Genomic DNA, 18,032 nt, shown 5'->3' with positions numbered 1-18,032 from the left:
AATCCTAATTTTTTATTTAAAAAGCGTTCGTGATAATTTTAATTTGCCCTAATTTTTATTCACTCTCGATGAATTCATTTATGTAGTATGCTGAGATATACATTATAAATTTCAGATGCTGGCACCACAAGAGTACCGGTTTCCACTGGACAATCTGTGATTGTTTCTCAAGCAAATCAAAATAGAACGGCATTATTGTAAGTTTCCCAATACCCTATTGTTATGTTTTGTCATGTAGTCTATTGGTTAGATAAAGATAAATATGTACTTTGTTTTATTTCACGATCTTGCATGGTATGATTTTTTTAGTTTAGATACAGATAGGTGCTTTATATGATATTTCAAGATTAGATAAAATAATGTAATGTACATACATGATATTTTAAGAATAGAAAGAGTAATATGCGATCCCTCAGGCGAATGTGTGGTAAAACGATGTATGATAGGTGCACAAATGTCGAGATCCGTGAAGTGTGTAAGGCTGAGACATGCATTATTGACAGAATCAAGAAAGGGGTGCTGCGTTGGTTTGAACATGTAGAGCGAATGGACAGCGAAAGAATGACTAAAAGGATCTACGATGCAAATGTTGATGGATGCAGAAAACGAGGAAGACCGAGAAAGACATGGCACGATCAAGTCCATCAAATACTTGAAGATGGACATGTCAAAAGTAGGAATAATCGGCGTGCGTGCATAAGAAGACGTATGAATGTAGAGGAAGCGAGGTCTGTATACCAAGATAGAGTGTTATGGCGTTCTATCCTCTCTGCCTACCCCTACGGGGAAACGGCGTGATGGTTTGTTGTTGTTGATATTTTAATGTTATAAACAGTAATACACTGTGCATGATATTTTAAGGTTAAATGCAGTAATGTACTGTATGTGATATTTTATGGTTAGATACATTAATTTTCTCAGAGTAATAATTTGCTACCCGCTTAAAGAGACGCCCTTTTGCATAGAACAAAATTGTTCCAAATTTTAGGTTTGGTTTGACAACAAACGTGTAACGGACGGTTTCGGTTTGGGCTTGCAATTCTTGACCTGAGTACTTACGGCCCATTGTATTAGTGTAAACTGTAGCTAAAATAAATGTGGTTGATAATCATAGAAGGGTTTTAGTCCATATGGGTGACTATAAGCGGGTGGCGTATTATTACTTTAAGAATTTACTTTATACAATATTTAGAGTTAGTAAGAATACAGTAATACTTGATGTACTTGATATTTTAAGGTTAGGTGCAGTATTCATTTTACTTTGAATGATATTTAGAGGTTAAATACAGTAATACTTGATGTTTTAAGGTTAGATACAGTATTGTACTCTAAGTTATATTTTAAGGTTAGATATATAAAAAACTGTACATTATATTTTAAGGTTAGATACAGTTATATTCTGTACATGATGTTTTAAAGTTAGAGCTGATAGGTAATTTATGTGTTATTTTAAAGAGGTCAAATACATAATGATGTATTTAATGATTTTCGAATATCAGATACACATACTTAACATGACTGTTTCTTTGTCGGATACAGATGCATCGTATGATTTTATATTTCAAGGAGGGCAGACGATGGTCTCCATCACACGGTGAGCATGCAGCGGGCGCTGCTGTCCCCGCGCATGCAGCCCCCCTCGAGCTCGCCACCCCCCCGCGGAGCCCCCCTGTCTGCGCCCCCCGCCGGGGCGCACCGCCCTCTACCCCCCGAGGAGCCTCCCGTGCGCCCCCAGCCTTTCCAGTTGGCTCCCACGCCTGCCCAGCTAGGCAGAGCGCCTCTCCAAAGGAGACTTAGTATGGGTCGGATATATTTCTTAGCTAACTGCAGCCAATGACGTACTGTACCTTAATTTTATAACATGATGTCAAAATACTTTTGGAAAAATCGTATGAAAGATTATTCACTATCATTGTATATTATCGGCCTCGTGGTGTAGTGGTCAGCCCGTTAGCCTACCATACAAGAGGTCTCGAGTTCGATTCCCGACATGGTTGACTTGAAATATTTATTTAAAAAGGTGTCTTTACACTAGAATATTTCGTAGTCACTGGACTGGAACCTGAAGCGTAAGACTAATCGTCTTACCTCCATGTAACAAAAGTGATCAAGATACACTGCGATAGGTGTACCAATGCAGTGCCCTATGCACCATTGGGTGCAGAAAGGTAATGATGATGATGACAAATATATTATACTCCAAGTAAGTAAAAGAGCGATGTAGGGCATTTCCAACAACTAATAATTGCTACATATTACGCATTGTTAAATCAATGTTCAAATATTTTTTTAATTTTATTTTTGGACTGTATTATTTTGAAACCATGTAAAAAAATCTATAAAATGAGATTCCAGTGTATATCAAAAACTAAATTTGTTTGTTTATTTACAATAAATAATAGTAAAATATATTTATTTACAGCTGTGTCATCATGCAGTGATTCCACATCGTCAACATTCACTCAGGCAACCAGCACAAACTGCGGTCCCCTGAGCATCCAAACTTCACTACCGCAGGTGTTTATACAGACCTCCACGCCCAACCTGACGCCCGTGGGGAGCGGCCTGCAGACCCTGAAGTCTCCGTCCATCGCCTCCAGCAACAGCAGTCTCAGTAGCCTGCTGTCTCCTAAGCCTGGGACAGATGGACACTCTGGTGTCCTTAGCAGTCCATCAATAAAGAAGAATCTCTCGAAAAAATCCATGTCCGATGGCCGCGATAAGTAAGAGATGCTTCTTTTAAACATTCTCAATCCGATAACTACCCATAAGTAAATATTTTAGTATTACTAAATGTTGAGTAGGTACTGGTTTTTGCCCCACAAAACACTTAGTTGAAGAACGTTTAAAATTAAATTATTATTATTGCGTTTTTGTCAAAATGGTCAAAACGGGTTATCATATCTTAATTTTGAAATGCACCTCATTTTGTCCATTTTTACAAAAATGCGACAATTACTTCACTTTATATTTTTTTAAATTTTATCTTTTTTTTAGTGCAACTAAATTATTGTCATCAAGATTGGCATATATTTTATTTTAATATTTAAACTCCTATAGAAATATTACAAAGTTAAAATCGACGGTGGAAAGGTTAATTGACTAAAATGCCACTAGTGAATAAGTCAAATTGCCTAACAAGCGCTATCTTGATACCTATTAATTTTTAGAGAATATTGGAAAAAATACATTAAAAAGTCCTAAAAAATATTAGAAATCCAAGCTGATATAATATACAGTAAAACCCCTGTTTTACGTTTTTCAAGGGAGCAACAAAAAAAGTACTTAAAAAAACAAAAAGTTAGGAAATGAAAAATGTATGGAAAAAATTAAATTTCATTAAAATATGATTATTGTACGAGACTATACTAAATTTACTCCAGAAAAATTGTAAAAACTGTCATAATTGGGTATTATTCATATTTACCAATGATATAATTAAAAATATTTAGTTTTTTTTTCAAACAAAACTGCAATATGTTATTTTTTATTGAATTTAAAAAAATACATGCATAAAGATTTTTATCTAGGTACTTAACCTTAAAAACAGGAAAATAAAAATTTGAATTTGCATAAAATGCATATAACGATTTTTTCCCTAAATATTGGGAAATTTTATTTATATGGTATCACTTTTTTTAGTATGACACCACAAATTTTCAACTGTCATTGCATCGCGGACCGTTTCACACTTTTATGATAACTGTTTAAACTATCTCCTTTTCATATTGTGTGTATAATATCAAAAAATATTTATTTTGCCAAATTTTTTAACTTTCTGCATTGTAATTTATTGATGTTAAGACTTTATTCCTCCTAAACATGCGTCAACTACATGTCAATATTTCGTAAAATGTCAAAATTAGACACTTAAGGGCACATCACCCGCGCGTGGGAATTTTTTTCGTCAAAATGGTTCCAGATTACTAACGCATACAATTGCAATTTTTGAACACACACAGTCACATAGATACTTACTTGGCAAATTAATTATTTCTAACTCAGAATAAAATTGGATTACCCTAATCATTTAAATACTTATACCTTCTAAACTTAAGTTCTATGCTCGTTCTTTATCGAGTTTTCACATTTAATTACAAAAAATGTATGTATTTTTAAAAATAAAATCATATAAAGATTCAGTTAAAAATTGACTCGTTTTCAATTTTTCTATTATAACATCCTATTTCTATTTAAGCACATAGACATTATTAAGTAACAACGCATTTTTCATTTTAATACATAATTAATATTATAGAATATAAAATATTGCAAAGGTTTACGCGCCTTCTTTTTCTAACGGACTTTCATCATATTAAGATTCGATACCATGCAGAAATATACACATCGCGTGTTATGAAAAAAATATATTCATTGCACTGCAACTGTTGTGAAAAAAAGTACAGATAAATCATTTTTTATGTAAATAGAGTTATTTATCTAAATGTGGAATAATGAAATAAATAGTACCAATGTTAACAAATATCAGCTAGTGTTGTATTGCTATCAAACCAAATCATCGAAAGAGTTGAAAGTTTCAAGTATCTAAAATTATGTGTTATGGAAAATGGGAGTTTTCAAAAAAGCTGGGATTGTGACTTGGAATAGCAAGTGCTGCATTAAATAGTATGAAAGCTGTCTGGAGATCTGATATTCACTTAGTAAAAATCAAATGCCGCCTATATAACGCCTGCATAGCACCCATTATTCAGCTCTATGGATATAAATCGTGGCGCCTCACTAGTATCAAAAACAGCAAAATACTTCATTTCTAGAATAAATGTATAATAATTAATTTGCCGCGGTTTGACTTTGTAGTGGGTGAGGAAATAAGAGAATGGACACAGCAAACTCCGGTGACAACTGTTATCAAACGGAGTCGATAGATTGCAAAACTTAACTACTGTGTGTTTAATATGGTTTTTTTTATTTACTTACATATCTACTAAAAATGTTTGTCCCAGTGATTCTTTTCATTTGTTTTTTATTTTTTGTTGATTGAATTTTTAGAGATCCTCATTATTTTTGCTATGTTTTTAAAATGTTTTTTTACTATAATATATACTTACATATTTTTTTATTACCTATTTCTTTTACTTTGTATTTTTGTTTTTACTATGTATTTTAATAGGTTTTTTAAATATGTTTATTACGGTTTCTTTTACTACATATTTTACTATGTTTTTAACTATATTGTTACTATGTCTACTTTATTTATTAAACCTTTTTTTTGTGTATTGATTACTGTTATTTTTTACTTATATTTTTGTCTGTCTAAGAATGAGGTAAATAACCCTTGTTAGATCAGTTAGTCAGTCAAAGCAAATTTGTATAAATGTGTAATTTTGTGTATATAATATAATAGTAAATAAAATAAAAATAAATACAACCACTTAAGCTAACTCAGACCATTCTTTGTATCGTTTGAGAGGACGAGAGCGAAATACTATTTTTAATGCGTTAGAATGAGATGGATTTGAACAAAAATTTATTGTAATAATTTTAAGATAAAACATTTAACATAAAAGTGGCCGCGGCCAAATTTTAATTTTTTGTTTTTGAAAAAAATACAAGCATTTTAAATCACATACATTTTTGTGACATTTTCCTTTATTTCTACTTAAAATTATGCCTTCAGTAATACTTTAAAAAAAAAATAATTATTGAAATACTTTAGTTGAAACCTTTTTTTATAGAATTGTATTCTCTTTTTTAAAAAAAAGAAGATAATTCTGGTTGTAATTTTCAATTTAAAACAATATCTTATTGACTTTTTCGTGACTTTTAGACCATCCCTTTCGAAAGCGATTAGGGCTGGTCTGAAGGTCAGAATCGTAGTATTTCCTAATTTTGCGTTTAAAGTCAAATAGGCTTCCACCACCAATATTTACAAGAAAATAAATTATCACATTTATGTTTTTAAAATTTATATTTTGATTTAATTTAACTTTGTCGTGTGACTTTTTTAAACGCAAATAAAAGATTGGTGATTATTTCCACAAATTAATATGCATGTGCATTTGGTAAATTATTGTTATCAAATAACTTTAAAGTTCATGGTTTTTAATACTTCGCCAACTGGATTTCAAACCCGGTCAGCAAACTAAACAAGTCGAATTAAACAAAGTTAGTTAATAAAACACAGGCACGTACGAGCCATGCATATGTGTGATTTTTTGATTTAATCAACATAATTATTTATAATATGTAATAAGAAATGTACTAAAATGCAAACAAAACAATTGTAAATAAATGTAAATTAAAGTGTAAAGTAATTAAGTAAACATTATTTCTCGAGTAAGGTATAAAAGCATTTATGTATTTTTCATGTTTTCCCAAATGTTTAAATAATGTTTTTCATAGTACATATTTACTAAATTTTAATATGTATGTTGTTATATTTTAGGGTATTAGAAACAGTCAACTTCGATAAGAAATTCAGCACATTACCCAGATTTAAGCCGGACACTTGTAGTCCTAGTTCCATAGCAGTGCCAAGCAGTCCACAAGTTTATAATATGAGAAATAAACATGGAAGACTCAAAGGTCAGTTTGATTTACTTTCATTAAATATTTATATTGTCTACCAAAATCGGAAATCCATGCTGTTCATAATGCATTGTAGTATTAGGAAACTTTTTTCATTATATTTTACCACAAAACTGGCATCAAATGCAATTTTTCATATTACTTACCTAAATTATGTTTTACTTGCCACAAGAAGATATCTCAGGGGTGGTTTTTGTAAAACACTGGCAAAACTTATCAAACTTGTATTTTGTCTGTCTGTAGAAAAAAATCGCTCTCCTGCACATTTTATGTTTTGGCGTTCAGGATAGTTCAGAATTGAATAGATAATTTGCCCAAATATAAAAGAACTCTTAGCAAAAGTTGTTAGGTTCTTGTTTTTTTAACTTCGTTAACAATCTTAAGAATAAATATTATTATTTAATTTCACGTATACATAATATATTATCAAAATTGTTTTTAAAAAATATGTTTTAAAATATTTTTAGGTTTTCTACTTTTTTTTATGTCCTCGAATTACTTATCATGCAATTATTTTAAAACCTTAAAACCCACAGTGAGTTTCAAAACTATGTTTATTTCTTATAGGTAGTTTTATCTCTGATTTCATGTGTATGCCATTTGTTATTTTATTATTTGAATTATTCGGTATTTTTTATTTTATGCATTTATTCTGTACTAACCTTGTACGGACAATTTGCTGAGACCTCTCTTTATAATTATGTAACAGGAAATGACGAAGAAGGCACCCCAACATACGGAGTGGAGATTGGTGAAGGAAGCAGTGTGAATAGTAGTGTCACCAGTACCCCTCAATCTAGTCACGGGCCTAAATCGGCCAACAAAGAACTATTTGGTTCTACCTTCTTTGGGCCAGACTTCAACGCTGAAGCATATAGAAGTCGCATGATGGACTATGTTTCTCAAGGTAAATATTAATTTTACCCGTTGCTTGCTTTGTCTTCATAAAAAGTATTGTTATTTTGATTAATTGATTTTTAATTAAGGTGGGTAGTGGGCACTGCTTATTTGCCCATATGAAGTGCATGCCCATTTAGTACAATATAATTATTTTTTCATTTTTGCTCAAATGTGCTTAATCTAATAATTTCAGACTTGTTAATTTATTAGAATGAAAGTTAGTCAAATTTGTCATACATAATGAATTCACTCAAATGAAAATAGACAAATCTAATGATTCCTTACATTTTTTCCAATAATTTGTATTTTTAGAACAAAACTTATTAGTATTGAAATAGTGTTAGCTACGGTTATTGATAAAATAATAATTTTAGTTGAATCTCATGATGATCTCGGGGGTGGAATATCTCCATGCACTCCGGGGGGAGGGACAGGAGGACGAGGGGAGATCGGGCACCGGAAGGTTCTGGAGCAGCGTCGCCAGCTCGTCATTCTGCTGTTCCGGGAACACGGCATGTTTCCCTCCACGCAAGCCACCACCAAGTTTCAGGTACTCCACAAGAAATTCTTCTTAATTATGCATATGTGACTGTACAGGTACACCAATTGCTGTGTATCTCGATCATTCGTTACATGAAGGAAAGGACGATCAGTTTTATACTGCAGATGTCAATCCAGAGACGCCAAAATATTGCTAGGAATCAAACCCAACACTTATATAGCAAATTAAGGACTGCAGGGAATTACCTAAACTGTTTCAAAGTCTAAACCCAATGAAGTGAGCCCTTTACTAGGCTCAAACTGCCATGTTTATGTTTATGAGCGTTTTAATATCGGACTTTTGTTCCATGTTTGTGTACTTATTATGTGCACAAACTTTTCGCTAAAAATTAACTTGATCTCCCTTTAGCTGATAGCTGGTGGAATTCTGTTGTGTCTGTATGTTTCATCTCTTAATTTTGTGTTGTATTTAACTCAAAAGTGTTCAAAATCGTTAATAGGCTGATGATGTTATGTAATGTTTTGTTGTACTTTACTCACAAGTAAATGTTTGGTTGATATTCCCTTTTCAGGCAAACCATATGGATATTTTTCCAAACAAAACGTCTCTGCAGCTGAAAATTCGCGAAGTGCGACAAAGGCTGCAGAAGTTGGCGCAACCCAACGCTACCCCAACAGATCACGGCACTCCGACAGGTAACCAATCACGTTTCTCGCACTGCAGCCTCGAATAAAAGTGAAGAGTTGTAATTGTTCTGAACTAATAGTCTGTTGAATGTCCAGGGATCAACTCTCCGGCGGTGACACCGAGTGGCAACAATCGCAGCAGTTAGCAAAACATCACCATCTCCATTATAGCTCTGCCTCGCAACTAGTTACCCATTACCTCAGTTGCAAAGTACACTATACAGTCTGATCTTATTTCGCTACACTGTTGTACGCCTAACTTAATATTCTACGTATTATGAACACCCTTATTGTATAAGGGACAAGTTATATATATATATAAATATATATGTAGTATTATCGGTGCACATTGACAAGTTCGAGCCTTCTACCCGAGAACTCTTATTCGACACGTGTAGATGTTTCCCCTTTGTTATATGTAAATATTATTATAGCATAATATGGCATCGTGATAAACTGTCATATAATATTGTTTTGTTTAATATATTTACAACTACCGTGTTTGATATTTTAGTGGGAAGTTATTCTTTTTTTATTAATCTTTTTAATGATTGGAAGGTTGTGAAATATATAACCTTATTTGTTTGATAATCAATTGATCAATTATATGGAGAAGTCGGTAAAATATTTTATTTGACATTTGTAGCTTTAATAACTAATTAAGATTTTAATATTTTTACATGATGACAAACATAAACCAGTTATAGATTATATTATTTGATTTGACATAATCTTACTTAATTATTTGATTGGGTTACCTCGTGATATCCTGTTTTATGTTACATTATTTAGTAATGAAGGCTCCTACAGCGTATTACATTACCTACATATAATTAGTAGTTGTATTGTTCGTAGAAGTCGCAATAACCCTCTATATTTAGTTAATATTCCCAAGTAACGTGTTGAAAGCATCCTCGTCCCCTGGGATCTTGTGATAGTACACACCGGGAGCTTAACAGAACTATGTGTTAGATGGTGTGCAATGATATAGCGAGTAAGAGTTTAGAAATGTAAGAAGAGTTTTTATATTATATGGAACAAAAAACAGAGAATTATTAATAAAAAGAGGAAATAACTCAATATATTATTATCAAATGTATGGAATGATTATTTGTACTGTGAATGTTTGGTCCGGATACAGAAAATGTAGATCGTCGTCAGAATCCCCTTCCTTTACAGCTGTGCTATTGAGAAGTTAGTTCTAATTCTGTTTATATCGGCAAGTAATTCCTCACACGAGTTGGCTCCGCACCTTTATGTCTTCCTCGAAGCGTATTATTGACGATGTAACATTTTGTTTGTAGCATCTTGAAATGATTTTGTGCCACAATATTGTATAATGTGTGTTAATATTTTAGTAGGATGTTTATTTCTCTCATTGCATAGCTTGAGAGCGATTTAGACAAATTCAATATTCTTATAGCACATGTCGAGGGACTGCATTAGAAAAATGGTTGATAAATAAAATTATATAAATATTAGTAGCGAATTTTTAAATTGTTGTAACAGCGAGATGATTATCCCTGAATCGTTGATTAGATAAGTATGCAGAAGTATATAAAGTAAGTGGGTTGTTATATTCTACAATTTATTTCATTTTAGTTACTCAGTAATCATTGTTCGGTTATTGTTAATGTCACATGCATATATTATATATGATGTCTAAGTATAGTGATGTTGGCAATAGCGTGTTGTCAGGTGTTCCGTTCTGCTTTCTAGTTAGTCAGAGAGGCTATTTTGGAAATGAGATTGTAAATATTGCCAAACTATGAAAAGATAGGGAACTGACATCACGGAGTGATAACTTTATTTAGTCTGTGTTAACACTTTATTTGGAATGTTCTGTTTTTAAGAAGCCGTCTTTTTTCTCAAATTTGATATTTCCGACGCTTACTTTCTAAGTGCTACGACCAATATTACTACTTATCTTGTATTGAAAAAAATTATACTTAATGAAAAATTTACATTTAAAATAGGTAGAGTAAATTATAAACCGTTTTGGGTAGTATTTGTATATTATACATACACGGAACATGCAGACTAACCATGTTAACTGTTTATTCAGCTATTCGTGTTCTGAAGTTCTCATCTGTGCATAAAAATACATATTTGACGCAACTGTTAGTTTTTCCAATATCAATATGAATAAATATTTTTCTGTTGTAAATGTGAACTTAAAACGGATGGAAACATAAATATGATTTAACAGATGTTTTCATTTTAAAAATCATAATTCAATTAGAATTATGTGTTAGTGTTGATAGCTGCAAATTGTATGTTAAGTAATCAATGTGTTTCGGCCCTAGCCATTTAATTAACAGTAGATTTATATTTACAGTCAATGCACGTAATTCACATTTTGGTATTATACACTATCTTATATCACCACAGTACGTAGTAAACAACATTGTTGTGAAGTTGTATCACACTCTGTCGAGTGTAAAACTCTGTTACAAGTTTATTATGGATAATTCAATGTACAATATTATGTAATATTCCACGTTATTTATCTCAGAGACTGCATTATTTGTGTAATTAACCGCTCGAATGCCAAATTAGCGGGATGCAAAATGTACCCCAACTGCCGAGCATTTTGCCTGCACGCACTGATTTTTGAGTCTTTGCGATCATAATTTTTATGTGAAAACAGAACGTATTCGCTGATGATTCCACTTTTGGGCTGGCCTCTATATAAACTGTATGTTGCCTCCTTTTAACTCTGCAGTAATGTCCATATGATATTATAGCGCGACATTCTTAGAGTGATAAATAAAATGTTGTACTTTGTCTTAGAAAAAAACCAATAAAACAAAGACTGCATCACAAAACTGTGCATTTTTCAATAAAAATTATTGTAAGATATACAGGTTATCAATAAAGTAGTAAAACAGTGCGGTATTCATACAAATACTGGATAAAATGAACACCTTCTTTAGTCTATGGCGTTCATTTTTTAACACATCTACCTGTTCGTTGTGCTAATTTATTCATAAAAATCGCAATTTTGTTCTATCTTAATATCATGTTTTATATATTTCTAAAATCTTTATGAAATTTGCCATAAACTGGCATAAACAGTGTAGGCATTAACTGTTGAATACTTTTTACAAAAAGGCTCATGTTGAATTTATTCCGCGAACAGTCACTTTATTTTAATAAAACTATTGAAATACTGACAATGTTAGAGATTTCATTACTTGAATCTCTCCCTAAATACATTTCAAATTTATTATCTTTCTGAAAAAAAACCACTTATTTTACAAAATCGAAAAACCAAAAGCCAAAGCCGAAAACCGTATCTGTTGAATACGGTTTTCGACACTGTTATGGCACTGTATTAATGGCTGGTATTAATTAGTAGTAAATAAGGCAAATTCCGCTTAAAGATTTTGCAGCCCAGATCTCAGCTCTGGCACTCAACGGGAACCAAAATTGATAGCTGAGATCCACGCTCTGGCATTTGAGCGGTTAATGGGAGAATAACTTCACACGACAATTTTATGAAATGCAGATAAAATCAAGAGGCATCAGTGTTTTGAATTTAGAAATATTTTCAAACAAATTCACGTATTATTACAAGTGCTCACTAAGAGAACAAATATTTTTTCAAATAAAAATGAATAAATTACGCTATTAATTAATTTTTTTAACAAAAATGAATGAATAGCGTGTCTATATTCTTTACTCCGTAACAGGTGTTGCTATTTAGGAAGCATAACTCACGCTGTCAAGAGCACGTCTTTATTTCAAAATGGGGATAAATTTAGTCAAAATATTTTTAAGTAATCTCAATGTAAAAATTAAAAAATGATGTTGGCGAAATATTTTTTTCTACATCATAACTTTAGATAAGTCTAAGGAGTTCTCCCTTGGGTTGCCTTAACATTCATCTTATGTACAAAATAGACAAAAGACTGCAAGATTTAATACTTGGGTTGTTTTATTCACATATCGCTGTTGTTTTATTTGGAGCTTGACAACTTTTATTTCAGTAATTATTGTGCTTTTGTCGCAATTTTTAAAAATATATTAATTTATGAATATACGGTCAATATACAGCATTCAAAATAATTATAATTTAATTCATTCAAGGAAAAAAATTGGGTCATAATTTTTTGTTCTTGCTTCACATACTGTGCCGGATCTAATGCCCCGGGAAAAGATGGGAATATACAAATTTGTAAATTAACATGAACACATTATTCTCCCCTCTCTTGTAAGCAAGTGTCCGGTTCTTTGTGCCAACTGAACCTATGCGAGGTCCGGCTCTGTTCAGATACACCAAATAATTTATTCATTTCGCTTGAAGAATACATTTTCAAGACCCATTTGAATTAAAATAATGCTTTACTACTTCTGCAGTGCTGGTTTATTCTTACAAACAATAAGAATATCCTCACAATTCACATTTAAACAAATAGCGGTTAAATTCACAAATGAAAGAAATCTTTGTAGGTTTGATTACAAATAAAGATATAAAATTTGGTCAGTTATCACACTGCTCGGCTAATAAATAATATTGAGGTGCTTATATATACTATATATATTTTATTGATTTTGTATTATTATTTAGTTTTAATTTACACTAAATTGAGATTGTTGAGAATGTTTATACATTACTGTAATCATTTTCATTTGTTTAATCCTTCTCTAAATGTGAAAGGATTGTTTTTTATGTGCATAGAATTATGTTGATTATTTATATCAATTTGATTTCTTAGCCGTTGATCTCTTATTATATTTGAATGAAATTTTGCTTTAGAAACGAGAGTGCAGTAAAAGTAATTTATCTAAGTCTATCTGACACTAGACACTGTCAGCTATTGTGAGTCAATTCTTTTATACAAATATTCGTTTTACTTTTGTAGAGTGTGCTCATACTATATTAATTCATCTTCTCTATTTCCATAACATTCAAAAGTAGAAAAAAAGCAATTATATAGTACCATATCCGTGTTAAAGTGTTTCAGTAGTGTAGCGCAACATATTTTTGCGTAACGAGCATTACATTTAAGGGCCTAGGAGAGAATCCCATAAATGTGGTTAGTCAATGTTAATCAAAGTGTAAATATTTTCATCATTATTGTACTGGAGCACATCGTATAACAAAAAACATATTCGGTTTTATAAAATACAAATAAACTGTATTATGTACATCCAACTTACGGACCAACACGAGAGATACAGAAATTAAGGAAACTCAACAAGTTTATTGTACAAGAAGCTAACAAATTGACGGTTGTTGACAAAGCCATGTTTCGGGCCATAGAACTGAGTTCAAATTAATAAAGTTGTATCAAATATCATTCAATGATTGGAGGAATAAAACTAAAGTTTATTATAAGAAAATTGTGTTTTATTTTATTGCAAGTATGTTAATTCATTATTCAATATGCCGAATGGACTAAAATTAAGCAACAAGTGGTGGTTCTTTAGTATTATATTTTACTAATAACTCTGGGTTGAGTTCTTGTAATGCTGCCACCGTATATTCTAATAGCTCTGTCTCTTCTAAATCTAGTATTAGTAATTTGAGTTTTTCCATTCTGTGTAGAACTTGGATTCCCCGATATGTTACTGAGCAACCTTGAAGATCCAGATATTCTAGAGAAGAACAAGTAAGGCGACTCAACCTGTCCAAACACCAATCATCGATGTGTGAATTACCCTTTAAAGAGAGCCATTTTAAAAAATCTAGTCCCTCAAAATTCAGTAGTCCCTCGTATCGTAAACCTCCATATTGGAAATTTTCACAGTCAATTTCTTCAACAAATATGCCCGGGTAAAATGTGTTTGGGATTAGGGCCTTTTTTTGTTTTTTTTCCATTTTTATCCATTCTCCTTGCAGAAATCTAAAAAATATACAGGAAAGTATGTATTCATAATTTGTAGGATTTATTGGTAAATTGACAAATATTTTAACAAGCTATTTGAGATTGTGATGAGCTGAAGGAGCGATGAGCTGTGGTAAATGCACGATCACCCCAGCTGTAAAAAACTGATGTCATTGTCATCGTAAAGTTTGCCTTTTTTAATGGTAAACGTACTTGGAACATTTTGTCATACGAGTGATATTTGTGTTGTTTACAGATACTTGAAAAATTAATTTAGTTGAAAAAATGGAACTAAAGTGTAAACATTTTCGTGCGATGATTTTCTATGACTTTTGACGTGGATTAAAAACAACAGTGTGCCGATCAACTCGCTGTGACTTTTGGTGATGAAGCACCATCTCGAGCCACCGTGTTTCGCTGGTTTTCTAAATTCAATCATGGTCACACTTCGTTACAGGATGAATTTCGTCGTCCAAAATCGGCTGCTGTGCCAGAAAAAATCGATGCTTTGCGTGAACTGATATTGCAAGATCATCATGTGACATACCGTGAGATTGAGGCATGCTTGGGCATTAGTTCCACTCGCATACATTCAATATTGCATGAAAATTTAGTCATAAAAAAGATCTTTTCGCATTGGATACCGCATAATTTGACAATCGCTCAAAAATAGGCTCGTGTCGATTGGTGCAACAAATGTTTGAAAAATTCATCTGACGTCTATAAGATCGTGACAGGCGATAAATCATGGATCTATGCATATGAACCCGAAACTAAACAACAATCAGTCGATTGGGTCCATATAGTCGTATGGGTCTTTCAAGACGAGCCAAATCCAACAAAAGTTGTTCGCGCACGAAGCACTTCGAAGCAAATGGTCGCCTGTTTTCTAGGAATAACTGGACATGTCGCCACTGTTCGAATACGGCAACGCAGAATGGTCAATTCTGAATAGTACACCACCTGTCTTCCCAGAAATGTTCGGAAAAATAAGGGAAACCAATTGTAGAAGACAAATCATTCTCCACCACAACAATGCAAGCTGTCACACATCAGCTCAAACGTGTTAATTTTTGAGCATTTAAAACATTGAATTGATGGGTCATCTGCCGTACAGTCCTGATTTGGCACCCAATGATTTTTTTCTTATTCCCGCATATCAAAAATAAATTGCGAGGTCAACGTTTTTCGACGCCTGAAGAAGCGGTTGATACGTTAAAATCACATGTTTTGGAAGCACCTCAATCGGACTAGAAAAAATGCTTTAAAAATTGGTTCAAATGCATGCAAAAGTGTATTGATCTTCAAGGAAAATATTTTGAAAAACAATAAAGCCATTTTAAATTATAAATATTTGTTTTTACTTGTCTATCTCAAAACTTAAGTAGCAACCCTCGTATAATTCTGATCACAATTTATTTTTACATCAGTTGAGGTTTTTGTATTCAAGCACCTAGTTTAAAGACATTTGTAACACAATTTGTATATTGCGTTTAGTTTAAGATATTTTTCTCTCTAGCATAGATGCACATTTAAAAAATATTGAACTTTTCCACTACCCTCAACGAAATTTAAAAGGTTGAAACAAAAAAACTTACTTGATAGCACCACCACGATAAATAATAAAATGGGCCACTGCTAAATTGGTTCCTAGTGCATTAACTCTTTCAGCATTGTATGCTTGAAATGAAACTATAGTTTCTTCATGTTTTCTTAAAAACCATTGTTTTATTCCACTGGGCCAATTTTCTACAGGGTATTGACCCAGTCTCAGAAATACAGGATTTTGCAGCTTGTCAGATTGAAAATACCTAAACTTTGTCTGAAATTCCCCCGGAGTTTCAGAGACGGGTATTTTCCAGGAAGGATACTCTTGCCCATGAATAATTTTCTTTTGGGGGCCTTTTTCATCTCTGTTGTATTTTGTGTCAATATAGTTGGAAAATCGCAATAACTGAGTTTGACGACATTTTATACTTGGTACAAATTTAGAGAAATATAGCGACATAACTATGGAGAGGGAGATAAATTGTCAGATTAATTGTTAAAAGTCTTCTTAAAAATATCTAAATTTGGGATTTGATCGAACACAACCACAAATTATCCGACATAACCCAGGAGATTTTCTAAGATTCTAGGTAGTTCGATTGTGTCGAATTCGAATATAGATGCCGAGTTTCCGCGGTCGCTGAGGTTGGGTTCGTTGAGTTATAAGATTTTTGGTTGTAACTTATATATTATAGAACAGGCATGTAGCGCCACATGAGCGTGATAATCAGGGTTTATACACGATCATACACGATTATAGGTTATGTCAGTATATGCCTTTAGTATGTGGTAACGATGAAAGTAGTCGACTACATTCAATTACTAAATTTAGTCGAATGAAAGCCCGAATGCAGTAATGTAGTCGAATGAATTCACTCGAATGCAAATAGACCAATGGGCGTGCGTAAAATTCATTCGACTACAAATAGACCAATGGGCGAGCTTTACGCCGGCTATCGAATGAATTAGTAATTTCCAAAGTACTGAAATCACTCGAATGCAAATAGACCAATTAGCGTGCGTAAAATTCATTCGACTACAAATAGACCAATGGGCGAGCTTTACGCCGACTACTTTCATTCAACTACTTTCATCGCCAACTAATTCGTAATGACGTAATGGGCGCTGGGATCTAGCGGACGTGTGTGATGGTTGAAATAAAATGCTTTTATTTTTTTGTAGTTATGTCAGCATTGGTAAAATAAAAATGTACATTATACCTATAATAAAATTCATCATTCAACAATAAAATAAAGTGACGTTTGTTTATGGGTCTACTGCTAGCCTATTTGTGTACTTAATAACACAGATTATATAATAGTTGATATCAAATCCACCCGATCTGAAATATCAACACAATAACAGCTGATTGTAGTTTTACATGCATGACCTAAACAATAAATATGAAACAAAAATATTTTAATTTACATCCTTTGTTTGACAGATAAATATTAAGTTATGTCAAGTAATGATAACCACAGACCATAATTATACCCATGTAAATATTTCTTAATACCATAAAGTAAGGATCATGGTTTACATTATTATTGTCATAGTTTAAAAAAAAAACTGTCGTACCTACCTATATACTTATTAATTGGTTGCTTTTTAAATCCGTAATACAGATGGTATTTTTTAGTTTTCTAACCATGTTTCCATTTTCCTATTTGTTTGTTTGAAAATCGTTTTTTTTTTTTTTCTGGATTACTTTTTTATTACGGTTACTTACAATAAACACACGACTTTTTTAGTATTCGCGTCCCAGCTTTCTATAAATAAAATCCCGGCTTTCTAGAAATAAAAAATAATATTATTAGTTAAAGTAAAATAAAAATTCAAAATATTTGAAAATATTCTAGAACTAACTTGAAGTTTTCATATAATACAGGTATTGTTTTTTGCTTGTGTTAATATTGTTATTCCTTTCTGTTTGTGTTGTTTTTAATTTTAATCTGTAAATCTATGTAACTTGTTTTTGGCCAATGTTATCACATTTTGGTAGAAGGCTCTTTC

The 18,032-nt window shown here is 32.3% G+C and overlaps 2 protein-coding genes across 9 annotated transcripts in view; one reads left to right on the top strand and one right to left on the bottom strand.

Annotated features, from left to right (window-relative positions):
- Positions 1 to 16,792, top strand: part of cic (Putative transcription factor capicua) — a 62,515-nt gene extending 45,723 nt beyond the window's left edge. For 7 of the 8 annotated variants that reach the window (XM_088241578.1, XM_088241570.1, XM_088241574.1 and 4 more), the window contains 8 exons: positions 116 to 197; positions 1,567 to 1,802; positions 2,423 to 2,723; positions 6,407 to 6,546; positions 7,259 to 7,456; positions 7,824 to 7,999; positions 8,523 to 8,646; positions 8,734 to 16,792. In XM_088241578.1, coding sequence (XP_088097704.1) covers positions 116 to 197; positions 1,567 to 1,802; positions 2,423 to 2,723; positions 6,407 to 6,546; positions 7,259 to 7,456; positions 7,824 to 7,999; positions 8,523 to 8,646; positions 8,734 to 8,783 — 1,307 coding nt within the window. In that variant the 3' untranslated portion in view covers positions 8,784 to 16,792. The remainder of the gene's footprint in view (positions 1 to 115; positions 198 to 1,566; positions 1,803 to 2,422; positions 2,724 to 6,406; positions 6,547 to 7,258; positions 7,457 to 7,823; positions 8,000 to 8,522; positions 8,647 to 8,733) is intronic. The other variant, XM_088241576.1, reaches the window with a different exon arrangement.
- On the bottom strand, positions 13,972 to 16,937 carry LOC148271285 (distal membrane arm assembly component 2). The gene is made up of 2 exons (XM_088241580.1): positions 16,070 to 16,937; positions 13,972 to 14,489 (listed from the first exon to the last, which is right to left on the bottom strand). The coding sequence occupies exons 1-2, from the start codon at positions 16,477 to 16,479 to the stop codon at positions 14,048 to 14,050; spliced, it is 852 nt and encodes a 283-aa protein (XP_088097706.1). The 5' UTR covers positions 16,480 to 16,937; the 3' UTR covers positions 13,972 to 14,047.
- Positions 16,938 to 18,032: the final 1,095 nt, after the last annotated feature.

Source organism: Micrasema longulum, unplaced genomic scaffold (assembly GCF_059751315.1).
Source record: "Micrasema longulum isolate JH-2025_06_02 unplaced genomic scaffold, ASM5975131v1 h1tg002966l, whole genome shotgun sequence".
NCBI classification, from domain to species: domain Eukaryota; kingdom Metazoa; phylum Arthropoda; class Insecta; order Trichoptera; family Brachycentridae; genus Micrasema; species Micrasema longulum.
The sequence above is the reverse complement of the archived record's forward strand: the minus strand, read 5'-3'. Positions and strand labels throughout refer to the sequence as shown.